The 19664-nt window shown below is 34.8% G+C and overlaps 3 protein-coding genes across 3 annotated transcripts; all 3 read right to left on the bottom strand.

The window, feature by feature from the left end:
- Window positions 1–5068: 5068 nt before the first annotated feature.
- On the bottom strand, window positions 5069–11500 carry LOC125201108 (dr1-associated corepressor-like). The gene is made up of 6 exons (XM_048099033.1): window positions 11145–11500; window positions 10045–10117; window positions 9870–9963; window positions 6778–6885; window positions 6640–6697; window positions 5069–5795 (listed from the first exon to the last, which is right to left on the bottom strand). Exons 1-6 carry the CDS (start codon window positions 11175–11177, stop codon window positions 5322–5324), a joined length of 840 nt encoding a protein of 279 aa, XP_047954990.1. The 5' UTR covers window positions 11178–11500; the 3' UTR covers window positions 5069–5321.
- Window positions 11501–13270: 1770 nt separating this feature from the next.
- Window positions 13271–13921, bottom strand: LOC125186157 (zinc finger protein 2-like). Its single transcript, XM_048082496.1, has one exon. It carries the CDS (start codon window positions 13919–13921, stop codon window positions 13271–13273), a length of 651 nt encoding a protein of 216 aa, XP_047938453.1.
- Window positions 13922–16079: 2158 nt separating this feature from the next.
- On the bottom strand, window positions 16080–19021 carry LOC125215885. Its single transcript, XM_048117470.1, has 8 exons — window positions 18802–19021; window positions 17706–17735; window positions 17536–17581; window positions 17134–17229; window positions 16903–16956; window positions 16770–16835; window positions 16443–16521; window positions 16080–16372 (listed from the first exon to the last, which is right to left on the bottom strand). Exons 1-8 carry the CDS (start codon window positions 18959–18961, stop codon window positions 16295–16297), a joined length of 609 nt encoding a protein of 202 aa, XP_047973427.1. The 5' UTR covers window positions 18962–19021; the 3' UTR covers window positions 16080–16294.
- Window positions 19022–19664: the final 643 nt, after the last annotated feature.

Here is a 19664-nt window from a genome sequence, read left to right as displayed (position 1 = left end):
TATAACCTGATGTACCATTTAAAGTAACATTTTTCAGCCAAATCTACTCAGACAACTACTCCACTCCCTATAAAAGCAGGGCAGAGTTAAAACTCAGGATATAAATAATGTGACATGGTGCACCTGTTTTTTCTCTAAATCTGTCATACACTAATGAAGACATAAGTATATATATATATAGTATATATATATCAATATATATGTGTGTGCATACATGCTGTAAACATAATTTACTATTAACCAGCATAGTACATGTGACCTAGTCAACCATGGCATCAGTAGTTTAACGAGCAATGCAGTTCTAATTGCTTCATAGGTCAGGCCCAGCAGCATGTGTTTATCTAAGAAACGTTATTTCTTTTTCATTCACAAATTGCACGCATTATTTAACATTCCTATTTTGCATCTAAGTAGGCAGAGGACCAAGTGCTTACCGAAGTCACATTTTGGACTCTTGGCCTTCAGAGGTTCTTTACACTCGGAACCATCACCTAAAGTTTCAGAACTCCTCCTGTTAAAGAAATGATCAACTGCATAGATATTTAGTCATTTAAGATACAGACCACACACACGCGCAATAACTTATTGCAAGGGATCATTTCACAAACCTTTGATTCCAGCAATTGAGCTAGGAAAGTTCTCTAATACTTTGCGCCTTCCGACATCAAAAGTCCGATAAAAAAGGAAATCAGCCGATCCCAATTCTTTTTCAGTTGGTTGAGGGTTTCTTTGGTCCTTCGATGAGCAAACCATATCGCATTTCCCCATAATTGCTTCCTATGTAACCATCAGGAAAGCAACGAATGATGCCAGCAATGCATAAAGAGGTATATGTCTAAGAGCATTGGCTAATTTGTTCCAGCATGTAAAAATGTTAAAGAAAAACCCACTCTGGTATATGATGAAATCAGAGAGACAATTAAAAAAACAAAGTAAAAACAAGTTACCAATGGATTAACGTTTGAAAGACCTATGCCTTCACCGCAAGCTAGGAAAAGCTCTCGTTCAAGCGGCTTGACATCTCCTAAAAAGTTAGCTATGTCCCTCGGTTTAAAAAACCACACAACTTCTACTTTCTTCTCACGGTTGTCAATCTCCAATATCCTTATAAGCTTCCCAATGTCGATCCGATCATCGCGCCGCAAACACACAGTATCATAAAGTGAATATTCAACACCCTCCAGAGTGAAAGACTCATACAGATTGATACTCCCCCTTCTCACCCCCCAAGAAAATGGAACAACATGCTCTCGTTCCGGCGTTTTTTCATCATGTTCCATAGGCTGAGACATAGCACATACGTGTCTTAAAAAGCTTGGACTCAAATCTTCAATAACCTGAAAATAAATCAACCTCAATTGATAGAATCGAAGAATCTGCATCACAATGGCAAACCACAATAGAAACATATACCATAGGAAAGAACCCCACAAATTCCACTCAGATTTACATGTGAGCTTAATTAGAGAGCAGCAAAGCCACGTAGAGAAATGAAAAACCAAATTAACAACTCAAACTCTAGTCTCAAATGGTGGAAATGCTTGATTCTCTGCTTTTCAGTCATGTAAAAGAAGAGAGAATTGTAACATTTCGTTCACGACCTAGGTTTTGTGATGAGCGAGTACTGTATTGAAGCTGGGGAAGTTATTTTGTACAGAATTGTTCACAGAAAGTGTGTGTGGTAAAAGAAAAATTAGTACTATTAGAAATTCCTGCACCTTTCTTCAGTCTTCAATCTTCCAAAGCATTCAAAAAAAACAAAACAAAATCACACAGTAGAATGCAGAAATCACAGCACGAAACCCTCGAGAAAGGAAGAAGAAACAGAGACATGGTGGTGCAACAAATTTAGAGGGAGACGGAGATAATGCGCGTAAAAATAGTGGAAGTTGGGAGAGGAATTACGTTGGAGAGGTGGTAAGAAAACGAAAACGTGAGTTGGATTGTGGGTTGTTTATCCCGAAGAACGTGTGCTATTTAAGGGGGAAAAGATGGTGTTTAGCTTGGGAATTTGAAATACTCTCAAGTGATCTAATATTGGTAATGGAGGCTAGAATGCGCGGAGGCATTACGCCTATTGTGCGCCGGGATTTGTACGGCCAGCCAGCATCAGAGAGTAGCCATGCAGGCAAAAGCAGGGATGGAGCGAACGTTTTAATAGCGCACCTACACGCGCTTCTGCCTCGCGTGACTTTCTCCACTTTCCATAAAATAAATCAAGTTTTACGTCTTCGTCATTTCTACAGGGTCAAATGATATGAGTGAAGTGACCGATGCCCGATGGCAGTGATGGGTAAAAGTTTTAAGTCTTTCTCATTATTTATCACTATTTTCTTTTATCTCACTTAATTAATTAATACTCCTTGTTAGTAGTACTTATTTTTAAATAATGGATCTTTAGTTAGCTAAGTTCTTTTTTTGATAAAAAATTTTTTCTTTTTAGACTTTACTTTCTCTTCATCTATCTTACATTTACTTTACTCTCTACTTTAAATTGTAAAATACCAATTTCTTAAATTTCGTGTACAAACGAAATATCATAATTATCTTAGGACGGAGAGAATATATCAAAGTAGGACTTATATTCCACTAATTTTTTCAATCCAATTTCTATTATATTTCTTAAAACCCATATCGGATCAAAATGTGATGTTCAATGGTCAAAAGAGGCCAAATAATGGCCTTAAAACAATGCGAAATTTGAGCGTATGTGACTATTATTGTGGGAAGAATCGAAAGGACAAAATGTGACTCTTATTGTGGGACGAAAGGAGTACTACGGAGTACTACTATTTTTTATTTTTTGATGGTGTAGTTGTTTATAATTAAGTATTCAACTAAAATAATATTTGATTTTATTCATTTGTCTTCAGTTATTTTATTTTGTATTTTGTTCTTTTAATATTGGTTGGCAGATTTCTAAATTTAAGTGGTGGCAATTATAAACAAAAATAAATAAATAAATCTAATTTCATTCGTAATGTTAATAATGAGGTAAAATGAAATTGAGATAAGAGAATTATTTCACCAGGTTTAGAGTTATAGTTGAAAAAATAAAACGAAAGAACAGATTGTAAATAAAAATTTTACAATTAAGAGAAACTGAATAGTGCAATATCTTGTTCAAAACTTGGAGAATTAGAAGGCAATTCATCTTCAAATCTTCGTATTCTAGGTATCTAGTATATTCCATATACATTGATAAGACCTTGAAATCATTGAAGAAGCTTGTATGAGGCAAAAATGTGGCCAATGTATTTAATTGGAGAGAGAAGGTGAGTGTATATATTAAACTAGAAGGGTAATTATATTTTACATACGAAATGTTTCATCAATGTTTCAATTAAGTACAAAATGTTTTAAGTTAACAAATATCATACAAAAAGTTTAATTAGTGTTGCAAATTATTACATTCCGTCTAAAAAACACAAACATCATTATTTTTTCTTATTTTTCATCCTTTCGACTCTAAAATTAGCTACAAATATTGGCCGAAAGTTAAATGTGAATTCATTGTTTAATAAAATGCACATATGGCAATGCATAAGGTATTATTTAGAGAAATAATATCATGTTTTTTAGGGCACAATTTTGGAGAAAAATAAGAAAAAGTAATAGTGTTAGTGATTTTTAGATGGAATGTACTAATTCGTAACACTAATCAAACTTTTTATATGATATTTGTTAACTTAAAACATTTTGTACTCAATTGAAATATTGGTGAAACATTTTGTATGTAGATTATAATTACCCTTAAATTAGAGAGAGAGAGAGAGAGAAAGATGAATATTTAAATAGGATTGAGAAAAAATAGTTGGGTGTATTAATTGTAGAGAGAAAGTTAACAAAAAAGGAAATGTGTTATCTTAGTTGGAACAAATTAAAAAGGAAAACGTGTCATCTTAAGTGGTATGGAGGGAATAGTAATTTTATTAAAAAAAACAATACAATTGACTTGTCGATCTAGGTATCTAGTTTCCATTTCTTCACCTAATCCCAAACTCCAATTTGTTCTTGGCCACATTATTAGGTAGAAATCATTTAATAATTACTATCATAAACTTGTAACTAGTAAGTGCTATATATAAATTGTACTGTAGTATTTAAAATGATATTTTGAGATTCAACAAACTAATAAAGATATTTTTAAAACATGTAGACATAAAAATATGATTTTCTTAAATTTACTTCACATGGGATGTTTTATATTGCTAACTCACTCTTAAATTGCTAACTACAACTAAATGATAGGCATTAGATTTTTAAATTAAAGGTAAATATCATTCAACCCTTGAGGATTAATATCATGCACAAAAAATATCAATAGAGATATTAATGTCAATTAACTAAAAAATTAGTTATAACTAACTTTTAAAAGAAATCCCAAAACTTTAAATTCATATAACACATATCGAATTAAAGATAATTTTATAAGGATTCCAACGATATCCTACATGCATATGTTCCGACGTCAAAATTTGAAAAAAAAAATCAATTTTTTTTAATTTTTTCATACCGCAGAAATGACAAAATACTATATAAAATATGTCAATATAATACATGTAGAATGTCAATATAAGCAATGGATTAACATTCTTAAAGCATTGTGTTGATATTTTCGAAACACTATATTGACATTTTCATCCAAAATCCTAATTTGGAGTTATTTTTTTTTTCTTTTTTAATTTAATTAATAAAAACAAAAATTACACGTGGCAAATTGTAGACCACACGTTTTCTAAAATCATATGGCATTAAATTAGTTTTAAAAAAAATTAGTTATAGTTAGCAATCAAATGACGAGTTAACAATTAATCACTCCCCTACTACACCTATACGATTTAGGATTCAAATCAGCATAGTATATGCACTTGATAATCATTTAAATACTCAAATTACCATATACTTTTACATTAGCATGTGAGTGGCGTATTTTCGACGAGTGAGATCTTTTTTTTGAGTATACTAATTTATTTTTACCAAATTGGAATAACTGAGAAATTATGAATTTAATTTCGGGTAATACCTTCTATCCTAGAATTCATTGCTTAAATATGGAAAACATAGATGCCACGCCAACTATTTTAGGATTTAGGATAAGCTAGTCCGAGGCGATTGTATTAATACAAAGTAAGTGTTTGATCTATGACAGTAAACACATAATGATACATGTGGAGCAAACATAGAAGAAAGCTAACAAATTAAACCCCTTACCTTAGCATTGATGTTTTTGTCTTATCAAGTTTAGCATTTACCTAAATCTGACCCTAGTGGATTAGAAACAAGGCCATCTTCTTCTTCTTCTTCCAATTCAAACTACTCTAACCTTCTGCATCATAATCTTCCTCCTCTTCATCCCGTGTAGAACCGAGCTGCGCAAGATGAACAGGATCTATAGCCATCCTATCCATTTCAGAAAGGCCAGGATACTCATCACTTTTTACAGCAGGGGTAGGTTCTGTTGATGTAGAGGCTGCTGCTGAAGCTGGTTTCTCAGAGTTGTCGTCAGTGATAACTCCAGCATTCAGGTCAAAATTCCTCGAGTCTGAGCTGACACCGTCGTTAACTTTGTGCTCTTTTGGTGATTCCTTCAACTCTGAGCCATCTTCCATTGTTTGCCTTCCTGGACTGACTTGATCTTGTTTGACGCTTTGTGGAGTGTTAGTAGGGCCACTGGGTTCAACCTCAGGTCGAGGGAGGTCTCTCTCTGCCGCTCCGGCTCTGCCCCGTCCCCGCCCTCTTCCTCTACCCCTTCCTCTCCCCCTGCCAGTGCTACTTGGCTGGCATGTTTCAGGCTGAGAGTAGAACATGCAATTTCAGGTGAATATAAAGTGGACTTCAATCTCGTAAAATAACACCTTACAAATTCATTCCATCTTATCAACAAAGTGGGTTGCTGAGAGTGAGAGCAGACTATCTTCTATCGCCAAGGGAATTAGACAAAACATTGGTTTAACATCATAAAGCAACACAAAACAAGACCACTCAGTTTAACAGCACACAACTAATCAATGAATCGATTGGGTGGTTAACCAATTCTCATTATATCCATGTTTTTACAAATATACCAATGCGAGCAAAATTAGTAGATTCAAACAACCAAATTCACGGAAAGTCACACCAAAGCATACCTTAGGTTCAAAGAAAAATAACCATGTCATTTTGATGTTATTGATTAGATCTTAGTCATCTTACATGTACAAAAAATAAAGGCCACACGAAACTGGTGATATAACAATAGAATTATCATTTTCAAGAAAAGAAACAGATTCCACTACAAATAAACTCTTTTGAGGAGTCATTCTACCAATAATTTGGGTCCCTTGTAGCCTGATTTATGTTAAATTTTCCCTTGGCACTACAAAGCATGTTAAAATTTGGTCCTTTTACTAGATGAAAAATAGAAGATGAAGTAGGGACCCAGTTTCAACTCAAACAAAAGTACCAAAGTGCATGAACTTTAAATTTGAGAGTTGAAGACTCGATTCAAAAGGACTGGAAACACATGGATCAAATTCAAAAATAAAAATGAAATTATAAATAATAAATCAAATCCAATTAAAAATCAAGTCAAGTTAAACTAAATTAGAGAGCAAAAAGTATTACTTTATTTCTAGTCAAAAAAAAAGCAAATCTTACCATGATGTTCCTTTTGGGCTCTTCATCGCAGTCATGAGATTCACTGGCAACAATTCTCCTGGTAAAACAATTTAACATATTGATTTCAGCCATCACTTTGGGGATTTCATTATGAAACAGTTACAAAATACCACAGACCTTCTCTTTGACACATCAGCAGCAGAATCTGAGTGACCGTAATCAGGAACTTTACTGACTACTTCCTTGAGAAAGTCAAACACATTATAACTATGTACACAATGTTTCCTGCAGGCAGGGGGAGAAACTTAGAAGCTGTACCAAAAAATGATAATTGAAATTCGGTAACTAAAACATGTATTGCTTAGTATAAGCAGAGTCAATAACAAACATTAATTTAACAACAGTCGAGCTCAGTCCAAATGCACTAAACTAAACCTAACTTTGAACACCAATATGTAGAGGGTTCACTTTTCTTTTCTCCATCTTTTCTTCAAAAGTATAGTGTGAGCAACAAGAACATATAATTGAGTGACATCAGGAGTATCGAAACAGCGAAAGATTAATCTCATTCATTCAACAACTTGCATGTTGATACTGATTACTGAGAACCAAAAACGATATCAGCAATTCAGCATGCATATTTCAGCAAGCCAATAAAGCATATATGCACAGATGGCAGATGACGAAAAGAGGCACAAAAAGTTGCTTGAATGGTGAAGCTATTATTATGAAATCCATACATATGATCACTTTCCTAAAAGGACATTTTTGGTAAACACTCACATCATCCCATGGTTCATACAGAAACTTCCAACAATGACGAACTTATTTCCTAAAAGGATAGTGAAACCCTTGATATAAAATCGGCAAGCAATTAGCAAATCGTAAAGAAGAAACTTCTAAGTAAGGAAATCATCTTTCTTACAGACATTGAACAGTGAAATAAATGGCTTCTCCAGTAACGTCAATTTACTTTCTTGCGAGCATTGGAAAGAGATTAACATAACTGGATTCACCCGTAACGCAGGTTTGATAAGGAGCGACAAAGAGTTTGTCTTCCCAACTGCGTGCAATCAGGTTCCCAGCCCCAATAGCTTTGTAGGTCAGGGAGAATTGTTCGAATGCACATATAACATGAATTTAAATTGAAATCATAATCATCATCATAAGCATCTAGCATTTTTTTAAGAATAAACATTGATTTTCATAATAAGAAACAGAAAAGAAAAAAAAGAATAGTGAAAGGTTAAATTGTTCATTTTCTTTACAATTATGACTTAAATACTAATTGGTTTAAAAATTCATTTTTAAACCATCTCAGTTACAACATAAACTAAGTAAGTTTTGCAATTAAAACACGAAAGCTAAAATGGGAGCGAACTGGTCTAACACACCCAGTAAGACATACGTGAGAGCATAGTTTCGGCCAGGTAAAACATTGTCATCTTTACTAATTAATCTAATTTTATCCAAAAAGGGGGAGAGCAATTTCTCCTCCCTCAAATTTTGCCATCCAGGAAACAACAACGGTAAAATGACCCAAGTGGCTACAATTTTAGGAATTTTACAGCATGTTCATTATTAATCATAAAAAATACTAATAAAAAAAATCGCTAGAACCATTTCACTCCCCTTGTTTTCCATCAGCATCCTAGTGCCGCACTGCACACCAATTGACGCACTGAGATTGCCATTTTCTGTCCAGCATAGCGGCTTCATCTCAACAACATTTCTTCTCCACTGCCTGAACCTCTAAGACACCACAACTGAGCCCTAGTCTTCATTAAGGTCCATGCCAGAGCTGTTGTAAGTGTTTCTGTACATGACTGCCTCTCGAACAACTGCTTGTCTGTTCTTCGACTTAATAGCCGACTCAGCTGCTGCTTTTCTTTATTTTCCCATAAAAAATGTCACCCCTTTGCTTCAGTTGTTGTCGTCTGACCAACATAACTGTGTCACCTCTTCTCAGTTGCAGGGTGGAATTTTCAGGATTTGACTTTTTCATTCCCTTCCCATAACTCCTGCTATCGCTTGTTCATTGTTTCAAATTGCCACCTCTTGGTTTTACAATGTTATTGGTTTTTTGTATCATTGTATGAGACATCTACTTTGGGTGGAATAGTGGATTGATTAGGGGAAATTCAGTTAAGACAAAAGAAGAGATTACTTGGAGTCCTTTTCTACTTTCTTTTTTGAATCCACATCTTCTATACAACTGCTTGGAGAATATATTTCTAGGTAGAAATTAATTTAGTTCCAACTGTACTAATCCGCCTAAAACATCTATTAAAAGTACATAAATTAATCATAGCAGGCTAGAATCTATGTTTTGCATTTGCATCAACTCCAAAGTTCAGGTAGCGTGTGAACCTCCTCAAGGGTATGTTGACCAACTTCTCTGGTAGTAATTTGCAACATGGAAACACATTTCTCAACTCCCAAGTGCATAGATCAACGTGTATGAACATTACATCTTAATACATATAAAAATGTTTCAAGTAACTAAAAATTTCAGAGCCAATGGTGTAGACTAACTGTACATTGTCATTTAGACTTTGAACCAACACCAAAAGAAAATAATCCGAAAAAATCAGGAACTTAGTGAATTGTTGCGCCCTACACAAACTGATTCTCACAAGAAAATCCATAAATACCAGTAGAAGAGAATTCCACGACATTCTTTTGTTAGCCTCTTACATTTTTCTAACTAAGTTATTCCAGCAAAACATGACAAAAATATGACTGGTTTTGATCTTAATAACTGGGAAATAATGTAGCATGCTCGACTAACAAGCATATTTTTTATCCTATGTGAAAACAATGGGTTGCATTGCAGCAATCCTGTTAAGCAGACACAATAACTAATAAGAAAAGGCACTCTGACTTTAATTTTCTTCAAAAGCACCTATGGGAGACACGATAAAAATATGAGTGTTTTTTAACCAAAGAAACTAACTGAAGAAATCAGCCAAATATAGACTGAGGAACCACACCCAACCAGAAATAGAATAAATTAAGGAAAGGGGAGTAGGGACAAACTGACCCAAAATGAGAATCCAAAACTGTAACCCGGTGGTAGCCATGATCAGCCCATAAAGAGGATTTTATTCCAAAAACGCTAAAAATGCATTCAAATCAGGCCTATAATGCATTTGCTACTTGATATCATAGGAACCCCATAAGTCAAGGTCATATCAGGGTCTAGTATCTACGGATGAAATGACGCAGTAACTAAAAGAGAATGGATAGAAAGGGAATTTGGTACTCACAGATGCAATGAATTAACAGTCTTAGCTCCTCTTTGCACAGTAATGTCATATGTACGGTCACAGAGATCTTGGAGAAACAACTCCAAAGCTTTAGCTGCATTCATGGCAGAAGAGCAAAAGTCTATTAACAAAATGGGAGTTGACATGCAAACAGCCAAAGCCAATTAATACATACAGACTAATACAGGAACCGCCATGGCAATCTTCCCGACATCCTCATCAGCTTGCATAATCTTTTTAATTCGAGCCTGAGAGAAACATGTTCATGTCATATTTAAAAAGAAAATCATTGCGATTCCTTTGTTATCAGGAGAAGACAAGTAGATACTGATATACTGCTCTCTGATTATAGGCCAACAATATATAGAGAAACAAAAAAAAAAGATAATGATTTTAACACCCAGTGACTCTGGCAATGGGAAAAGGCAAACATCAGGAACTTCTCACACTCACACTTATCTACGTACATAAAATATACACATCTTTACACTTCTCACATAATAACAGTAGTTCCAGACACAATTACCAAATTCCCCAAATAATAAATTCCTATACCACCAATCCTGCTGCATACAAGGTAAAGTTGGAAAGCATGGTCAATCGTTAGATAATTAAGAGTCATTAATCTCATTTCCTACTCATTCTTCTCCCATTTCTAATTTCCTTCATCTGAAAAACATTGAGAAGTGCCAAGATTTGGTTTACCATGCAATCTAATTTCAAATTTTCTTTTTACAAATTATGAGAGTGTTTCACATGATCCATCCGAGTGACACAAGTCACACAACCAGCTCATCTCATTATGTAACTCCCAACTCCAATAGGGGCTTAAAGTTCTTTCAAAATGAAAAAAAAAATGCTGAGGAAATCGAGAATTGAAAAACATGGCTGGCTTGTATTCGCTTAAACTCAGAAATGAAAATACACCAAAATTGACTTTCTTACCAGATAATTTCACATCATTTATATACTACCAAATGACCTACTGTCATTTGCACGCCTACCTTGAGATGCAAAAACTAATTAAAACCTAGTCATGATACATGAATATAAATTGGAAACGGGACAGCTATTGCAGACTATGTGAACTCCATTTAACGCCCAACCCGGATTTCTACTAGTGAAATGCAAAGAAAAAGAAAAAGTTCAAATTTTTATCCAGGTAGGTAAATAGTCTCATTCAGAAACCCAAAACGACAACAAAAAGAGAGGAACGGGAAGAAGAAATCGCACAAAATTGCCGGCGAAAACGTCGAAGAAGAAAGAGGAACTTACAGCGGGAAAACGGGTATCGAGCTTCTTCTTCATGGCAGTCAGATTTGGGGAGCCATAACAAAAATTCAACTGAAAATAGAGATGGACTGACAGGAAAGAAAACCCCAAGCCAATCAAATTTACCTAATTTACTTTACCTATTCAATTCAACCATGAGTGGTGACCCATTAATTTAAAGAGAATAAAAAAGGGTTCGCCGAGGAAGAAAAACGATTGATGAAATGATGAAAAGGAGTGAGAAACGGGCTTTTGGAATCAGATCCGAAGCTCAGATACAGCAGCAGAATTAACGAATTCTTCCTCGACGAGTCCGTACAACGGTGGATTCGGAAGAAAGGAGCCAATTTTTTTATTAATAATTTTAGTATTTGCAGTAATATTTATTCAGTGACTGCTTATGCATTTGACGATTTGGGGGGTACAACTTATGCAGCACAATGTACCTTCGCCATATACCTGATTGATTTTTCATACTATATATTATAACTGATGCTTGTGTTAGTCAGAATAGTACTTATTATTTAATTATGTCGAATTTCAACACAAATAATTATGTCACGGTAATAGCTATGACTGATAAATATAAACTATATTTTGTTGAGTTTTGGTGGATGATTACTATGCATTGCAATTTATATGTGATAATGTAAATACAAAATTTCATATTTCTTTTTTGTTAGGATTTAATCATCTTGAGTTATTGATCGTGGCGGAACATAGAGATTTAGCAACACTATGTCACTAAAGTTCAATTTCCCATAATCCTTGATTATAGTGGAGGATGATGATGAACCTAAATAAGGAGGATATGATACCGTTACCACCCTATACCCAACCATCATCAAACCGAACATAACAATTCAGTAGGAGTACATGTTTTCGGTCCTCAATACTTTCAACATCAAACGTTAACATATACACGCAGGTAGGGCTGGCAAAACATACCAAAATACCGCACTTACCATACCGAAAATACCGAATTTTCGGTATACCGCACTTTTCGGTACGGTATGATACCTTACCGGTAGATTAAGGTACGGTAAAGGTATGGATTATGCATATACCGCGGTATACCGCATCATACCGCAATTACGGTATATACTGCAAATTACGGTATATACCGTAATTTTGCGGTATATACCGTTAATAAATATATTTTTTTAATATATATATTATTTATAAAATTATAATATTTATATTTTTAAAACTAAAGAAAGATTAGAGGCATACTTCGTAAAGCAGTAGCAGCCATCATTAATTCATTATTCTGCCCTAATTCTAAATCTCAATTCTTCAATATTTTATATATCAAACAGGTATGATTTGCGGTATACCGCAACACGGTACGGCATACCGAAATGTCGGTAAGGTAAAGGTTTTCAAATATTGACATACCGAATTTTTCGGTATACCGCATTGCGGTATACCGAAAAATTCGGTAAGGTATAGGTATGACATTTAGTCATACCGCAATTTGCGGTACGGTATGCGGTATGGCATTCTCGGTGCGGTATACCGTACCGTGCCAACCCTACACGTAGGGGAGTGTTAGGATGCTATCACCTCTTAAAATAACACCATACCATCATTTCTAGCCAATCATTTGTACACGTGGACGAATAATAAGCTGTCACGTGGAAAAAAAAAAACTTAAAAAGACGGCCAGCAATATATTGTACACTATACAACAATTTTTCTCGGCCACCAATATCCAACACGCTATATATCAATCTATATCATAAATCATTCGCAAATATTCACAACTCATCACATAATAATAATAATAATAATAATAATAATAATAATAATAATAATAATAATAATAATAATAATAATAATAATAATAATGATGGATGTCTTTCTTAAAAAAACACGGCTTATCTTTATGAGTTGCGCATTAAAAGAATAGTTCGATGTGCTCAAATAAATTCCAATTTGCTTGAACACAAAAAAAAAAAAAAAAAAAAAAAACAACGCAGAGGACATTACAATACTAACTATTCAACCCTTGGAATCCAAAAATAAAAAATGTAATAAAATACTAGAAAATCCTAGAACAAAATCCAAAAATAAACAATGTCATAAATAAGTAGAACAATAAAAAAAGCAATCAACCCAAAACGAAATCAAAGCCTAAGCTCCAAATCAATCCCTGAAGCATCATGTTGATCGCCGCCGCCATCACCAACTCTTAATCCAAGCCATTGATCACCGCCGCTACTTTCACCATCCTTGGCCTTGCTTGTTACTCCATCATCAATAATTATAGGATTATGATATCCTCCTAAACTAAGAAATCCACCTAGATTAGAGTAGGGTTTTTGAATCTTGGATTTTGACCTAACCCCAAGCAAACACCTATTGGTAGGGTAGGGGTAGTAGGGGTACCCACACGGCGGTGGGGGAGCGCCACCCGTCATGTCCACCATGTCGCGGCGGTGCTTGACCCATGCCCTCTGTTGTTTGTGGGCGTTCTGGTGGCCCCCTAGTGCTTGCAAAGTCGAAAACTTCCTACTGCAATGCTTGCAGGCCAAAGTTCTCAACTCCAACGAGGAGGGCTGCTGAAGACTGCCCTCCTCATTGGATTCTCTATTGTTGAGAATTTTGAGAATTTCATCGACACTCATAAGCCTGAGACCTACCACACCACAAGGCGCGTTTAGCATGCACATTGTGGCATCTAGCGTATTACTTCTGGTCGACAACATCAGAGGTTTGTCTGATGTCACCGAGACGTCAGAGGCCTCCGTTTGGTACGATGGCTCTACCGTTTCCATTGGAGAAGTAAGAGAGAGGGCTACTTCGTCGTCTCAAGCAAGAAACTCTTTTTGAGTGCTGAATTGTTTGAAAGTATGATTGAAGAGAGTACTAATGTACATTTTATAGTATAACTTTTGCATGGACAATTATAGAAATTAATTATGAATCTCATAATAAAGGAAAAAAAATCGCAAATATCCTTCAATGCGTAGTGTTACAAGTCAACAAATTTAAATTTGGACAGTAGAAGGTTATTTTAAAGGGAAATTCTTAATTAACAAGTTTATATATATGTTGTAGATTTTCATAGAATATACCTATATCTCATACCAAGACATCTCTCAATTCCAACATGGAAACACGCGTTTTTCTTCTTTACAGAAAAATATCCTAATTCATAACTTACCTAATGCTTGAGATGATTTTAAACTTTGAAATTCATAATCTCATCCAAAACGGCAAAACCTATGACGCGAGAGAGAGTCAGAAACAATTTTATCGAGAAAGTGATCAGATGGTAAAGATTTTTGTAATTTAGTCAATTATTATATACTAGGAATGAAATTATGACAGCTAGTTTCATTAATAATTAATTAATGATAAATTAATATTTATATCACTGATCAGCCGCGTTGTAATAAGGTACGTGGTAATATTAGTATATTACTCCCTCCGTCCAAAAAAATAGATCACTTTGTGTATGCCACGGGTTTTAATGTAGAATTAGTAAAGTAAGAGAGAAGAGGAGAAAAAATAGGTAAAGTAAAAGAGATAGGGAGAAAAAGTGGGAAAAGTATGAGAGATAAAATTTCTATATTTAGAAAGTGATCTATTTTTTGTGGACGTCCCAAAATGGCAAAAGTGATTTATTTTTTGTGGACGGATGAAGTATGTTATAATTATATTCATATCACTGCAATAAAAAAAATATAGTCAGTTAAAGGATATTTTTTAATACAATTAAAGACACTAATTTGTGTTTCTAAATATATCACCACGCTTCAAAAAGTATCTTTATAATTGGTGTCCCAACTAAAATTATATTAGAGAACGCAAATGGAAGCATGCTTAAAAGATAAAAATTAAGTTAATTTGTTCTTAATTTAAGAACGCTTCTTTTGAGTCTTAAATTGTTGTTATTTAAAAAAAAAATTCAACGCAAATATTTGTATCTAAAATTGTGTCCTTTACACACAATCGGTCGACTTGAAATCATGTTTTTTCAGCATACCGACTCTTAATAAGCATACCAACTTGAAACCCTAAACCCTAAACCCTTTTCAATAGTCTAATGGCAACCCAAAATCAACTTTTACAAAGAAGATAACCTAAATTGGTTCCACTATACTACTAGCAACATAACAAACTAAAAAGCATGCATTTACATTCATTGATGAAAATAAATACAACCAACCAAGTGAAACTAATTCCAAGAAGATAGAGAGAAAGCTCAATAAAAAAAATTTTGTCCGTCCACAAGAATATGCACTATTTCCTTTTTAGTTTGTCTCATATGAATATGCACTTTCCAATTTTGATAACTCTTAATTCTCTAATGAGGTAGGACTCATTTTCCACTAACAATACTTTAACTACTTTTTCTCTCTACATCTTTCTTACTTTACCAATTTTGCATTAAAATCTGTGTGACGAACCCAAAGTGCATATTCTGGGGACGGAGGGAGTCCAATTAGCAAATTTAGTAACTTTATATATTTAATGCAGTAATAATAGGTGAACTCACAAACTCACCACGAAAATAACTCATTCCATCCTTTGTCTACCTACCCTATATATAACGTGAAATCTGCTTTTATAAAACATGAACAATTTTCAACCCTCGAATCATAAAGATGTATACTAGGTTCATCCCTTGTTGAAATTGCAAAGATGACAAAATTTTCAACTTTTATTCATACAATTTTCCAGCTAATTCATATGCTGCATAGAAAATGCATAGTTAAAAGTGTATATTTGTACCCTATATATATTAGCATTTGACTTTTGTTCAGTTCGATTTAATATTTAAATTTATTGATGTTTCAATTGGGTTTGTTTCGATCTTTTAGTTAAGTTTTTGAAAGAAAAAAAATCCAAACAAAAAGTCACAAACTGAATACTCAAGCCTAACAGTGACAGGAAAAATACACAGTACTAAAAATTACACGAAAAAAGTTAAGCCACAAGAAAAATTCATATTGATTGCCTCACGACGAAATATTCACTGTGCTACAAACATTTTGTTAAACTTACGGAACATTTTTTTTTGTTTATTTCAAAGAACAATTTTGAACTTACACAAAAGATAACAAACAACTATGTCATCAGCCTAATGTTCTTCAAATGCTGAGAAAGAATGCTAAATTTAACAAAACAAAAGGACAGGAGATTTATGCCCAAAGTAAGGTCACTATAACAAACATCAAGAAAGCCAAACCAAAGCAAAATCCAGCTATCACCATAAATGCCTACAAAAATCATCACAATATTGGAATCAGAGAGCAGGTAATAACATCAACAGAATTCTCGTTGGCCTACCTTCCCTTGCGAATCAAATCCCATCTTGTTAGTGAACCACGATAAACCCCTATCCACGAATGGTGCAAGCGCCAGCGCCCTGCCATAGAGAGACCCATGTTTACATCTTGCCAACAAGTATTCTCATTAGTCGTTACGAGCTCATCCAACATCAACTCCGTTAGCTTAATAGTATCTTATACTGACTAGGATGCAATGACATAAAGAAATGCATAAATGTGACATAACTATAACGGAGAAGCCATAACTCAGTTATTCATGTAATTTGGATGAACAAAAGAAAAGCAAGAACAACCATGAAACCAAGAATAGGGTTGGGCAGCTCACCCTCCAGCTCGTATGAGCTTGGTTACTTGGCTTCCTGCCCACACCATAGCCATCACCTTGAGAAACCTGCAAATAAGAGTAAATTCTAAATAAACTTGGAACCACAAACAAACAATTGAAAGCAGTATCTAACCTTTCCGCAGCTGCCAAATAACCCATTTTCGCAGGAGCGGGAGCGACATAAAACCTGTCAGTTAGTTCGGTGAGAAAATCAGAGTTTCAGAGCAGTGTGGCAGATCAAAGAACAGCAATTGTAAGGTCATGGTATCAACTAATGTCAAACATATGAAATGATATTTAATGATCAGCTGATAAAGGAATAAAGGTTGGCTTTATATTTTATATGTTAAGGTAAATAACTCACCAGACGACTAGGAAAGTAGTAAGGTAGTAAGCAGTATTAAGCAAACCATAGGACAAAATTCCAGAGACACCATATCTCTTCAATCTGGCTAATATCCTGAAAAGCTCAACAAACAAAATAAAAATCAACATCAGAAAATAAGATAATACTCTTGTCAAGTAAACTTATCGTGGTAGCAAACAGAGCCACTCCAAAAAATATCAAGGTTTGATGGCAGAGTAAACAATCCCCACAAGGATCTTTCCTTAATGTTAAATCAGCAGCCAGCGCATCGATGTATTTAAATTGATTAAATAAGAAATTTTGTCGATGTAGTACAGCAATTGCATCAGGAAAATTGGTCCAAAATTAGATTTTAGGCATCAATAAGAACTAAAACTTTGCATGGCCAGTAGAAAGTACTCATTTGATGAGGCAGCTTGAGAAGTATCGTCCCTTCCATTTGAACCTAACACAGACATAATTGGAAAATTCTCAAGAACAGATTGAACAGTAATGTAGCTTATCGTAACCAGTTATAATATCACAACATGCTGTACAAAGTTTGTTGATAATCAATCATCTGTTAATACCTTGCTTCTCCACAGAACCGCCATCATAACCTGAAGAGCACGGTCTCTATCAATGCACCAACAGCATGAATATGTAAACAAGCAGCAAAGATAAAGATATACCCAAGAATAAAGCAGCAGCAGTTAGCAGATAATAGAACTTCAGATTCCAATAAGATTAAAAGGGCACCATACATCCTACAATAATTTATTTATAAAATACCTCAGTCTATTTCATTAACAGAGAAAAACTGGACTAACCGGAGTAAACCTCGGGAAATCAAATTAACCAAGATCAAGCTAGAAGCAGTCATATTAGACCAAATCTTTTTGTTCACCAGTTACATATGCAGGGTAAACCAAGCCAAAAATCCCAACAAATATAGATTGACACAAAAACATCATCGCAAAATGGACATAAACCATCCAGGAAATGATTTAAGTTCAGCAAAGCCTTGCATGCCGAGAACCTCATAAACAAAATATTATCTCAAGATAGCTATCATTTGAGTGGAGGGCTGCTTGTAGTCCATAATGGCTAAACAGATCATATTAACCATCTCCAGCACCGCATCAACTTTTCGGAGAACATACACTACCCCATGTCCAATGCAAATGACAAAACATTACTATTTTGTTTTACAATCCTGTATTTACAGGCATCAATGCAATTGTTTATCTTCGGGATATTCTAATCCTCTAGCAATCCAGAGAAAAGGAGTCAGCAGATCAACCCCTGGTTCCATCTCTATTAGTAAGAAGAAGTTCAACTATCCAATTGTAATGACATGGCAGGCCTCAGTGCAATTCAAATCAGAGAAAACTATTAAAAGAAACACACAGACTCACTGTATGATACTCTATTGCTGATGGATGAAAGGCAACCATCAAAGTATATACTAGGAATACTCTTTACTAGAACCAGATATAGTGGAGCAAACAAAATGTAATTGAAAAAAGACAAATAATAATCAAATAGAAGAGTTAGTTACAATTCACACCAAACTGCAATTTCGACTTGTACAATATTTGCAATGCGATGTAAAATTCCTTGAAAAAGAAAAGCAAATTTTTGAGTAATATTAGGATTTTGCAACGAATCGAAAGTAAAATATACCAGCGTTGGTGGAAGTAGTAGAGCATAAGCGAAGCAGATGGGTTTTGGTGGAAAAAGGAATTCCGGCAAATCGAGCGGCGGAGAAGAGCGGCATTTGAGGCGGAGGACGGGAGTGGACGACAGCACAAGTAACAGGATTTAACGCCAAGGAGATGCTCATTTTTTGAAGAAACTCAAACCATGAATCAGATGATCAATTGCTTTTTATGTCGTTGTAAAAAATAATACTCCAATAATTAAATAAAATTAGAGATTTCTCTTAATTAAATGCGTATGTAACTTTTGATGAAATGTAAATTTTAGATTAGTACTACTTGAGAATATTAGTTCCTTTTAATTTGTGACACTACATATTGCCACGTTGGTCGAAGAGTAAATAATTGAGGTATAAATATAAAATAGTTCTGAAAGAATATTTCTTTTTGGGTCACCTACATAGAAATAGACCTGTCAAGGTTTATCGAACCGGCGGTTAAAACCGAAATCGTAACCTGGTTACGATTTCGAATAGAGACCGTGAAAATTTATCCTAATCGAAACAGTCGATTTTTGACCGTGGTTCGGTTCATGTTCAAAAATTTTCGAACCGAAACCGTGCTGGAACCGCCGGTTTCAAATCGAAACCGCAAAAAATCACCGAAAAACCGTGAAATCAAGCCGGAACCGCAAAAAAAAAGGCGGTTCGGAACCGTGAAAAAACATTAAAAAACCGTCGGTTCGAAACCGAAACTGAAACCGGCAGTTTTGGATCCAGAACCGTAACCGCGAAACACCCTCGCGGTTCGATTCCGGTTCAACAATTTCCAAAACCAGAACCGGCGGTCCGAACCGTAACCGCCAGTTCCTAAACCGTGGGCACCTCT

The sequence above is a fragment of the Salvia hispanica genome, chromosome 1, assembly GCF_023119035.1.
Source record: "Salvia hispanica cultivar TCC Black 2014 chromosome 1, UniMelb_Shisp_WGS_1.0, whole genome shotgun sequence".
Classification (NCBI taxonomy): domain Eukaryota; kingdom Viridiplantae; phylum Streptophyta; class Magnoliopsida; order Lamiales; family Lamiaceae; genus Salvia; species Salvia hispanica.
The sequence above is the reverse complement of the archived record's forward strand: the minus strand, read 5'-3'. Positions and strand labels throughout refer to the sequence as shown.

Coding starts and splice junctions, on each gene's coding strand:
- LOC125215885 (XM_048117470.1), bottom strand. CDS start 18,961: ATGAGCATCTCCTTGGCGTTAAATCCTGTTACTTGTGCTGTCGTCCAC. Junction 17,230..17,535: donor CAAGCTGCCTCATCAAATGA/GTACTTTCTACT, acceptor TGAGCTTTTCAG/GATATTAGCCAGATTGAAGA. Junction 16,957..17,133: donor ACTACTTTCCTAGTCGTCTG/GTGAGTTATTTA, acceptor ACTAACTGACAG/GTTTTATGTCGCTCCCGCTC.
- LOC125201108 (XM_048099033.1), bottom strand. CDS start 11,177: ATGAAGAAGAAGCTCGATACCCGTTTTCCCGCT. Junction 9,964..10,044: donor GGCGGTTCCTGTATTAGTCT/GTATGTATTAAT, acceptor CCATGAATGCAG/CTAAAGCTTTGGAGTTGTTT. Junction 6,698..6,777: donor GCTGATGTGTCAAAGAGAAG/GTCTGTGGTATT, acceptor TTGTTTTACCAG/GAGAATTGTTGCCAGTGAAT.
- LOC125186157 (XM_048082496.1), bottom strand. CDS start 13,921: ATGGAAACGGTAGAGCCATCGTACCAAACGGAGGCCTCTGACGTCTCG.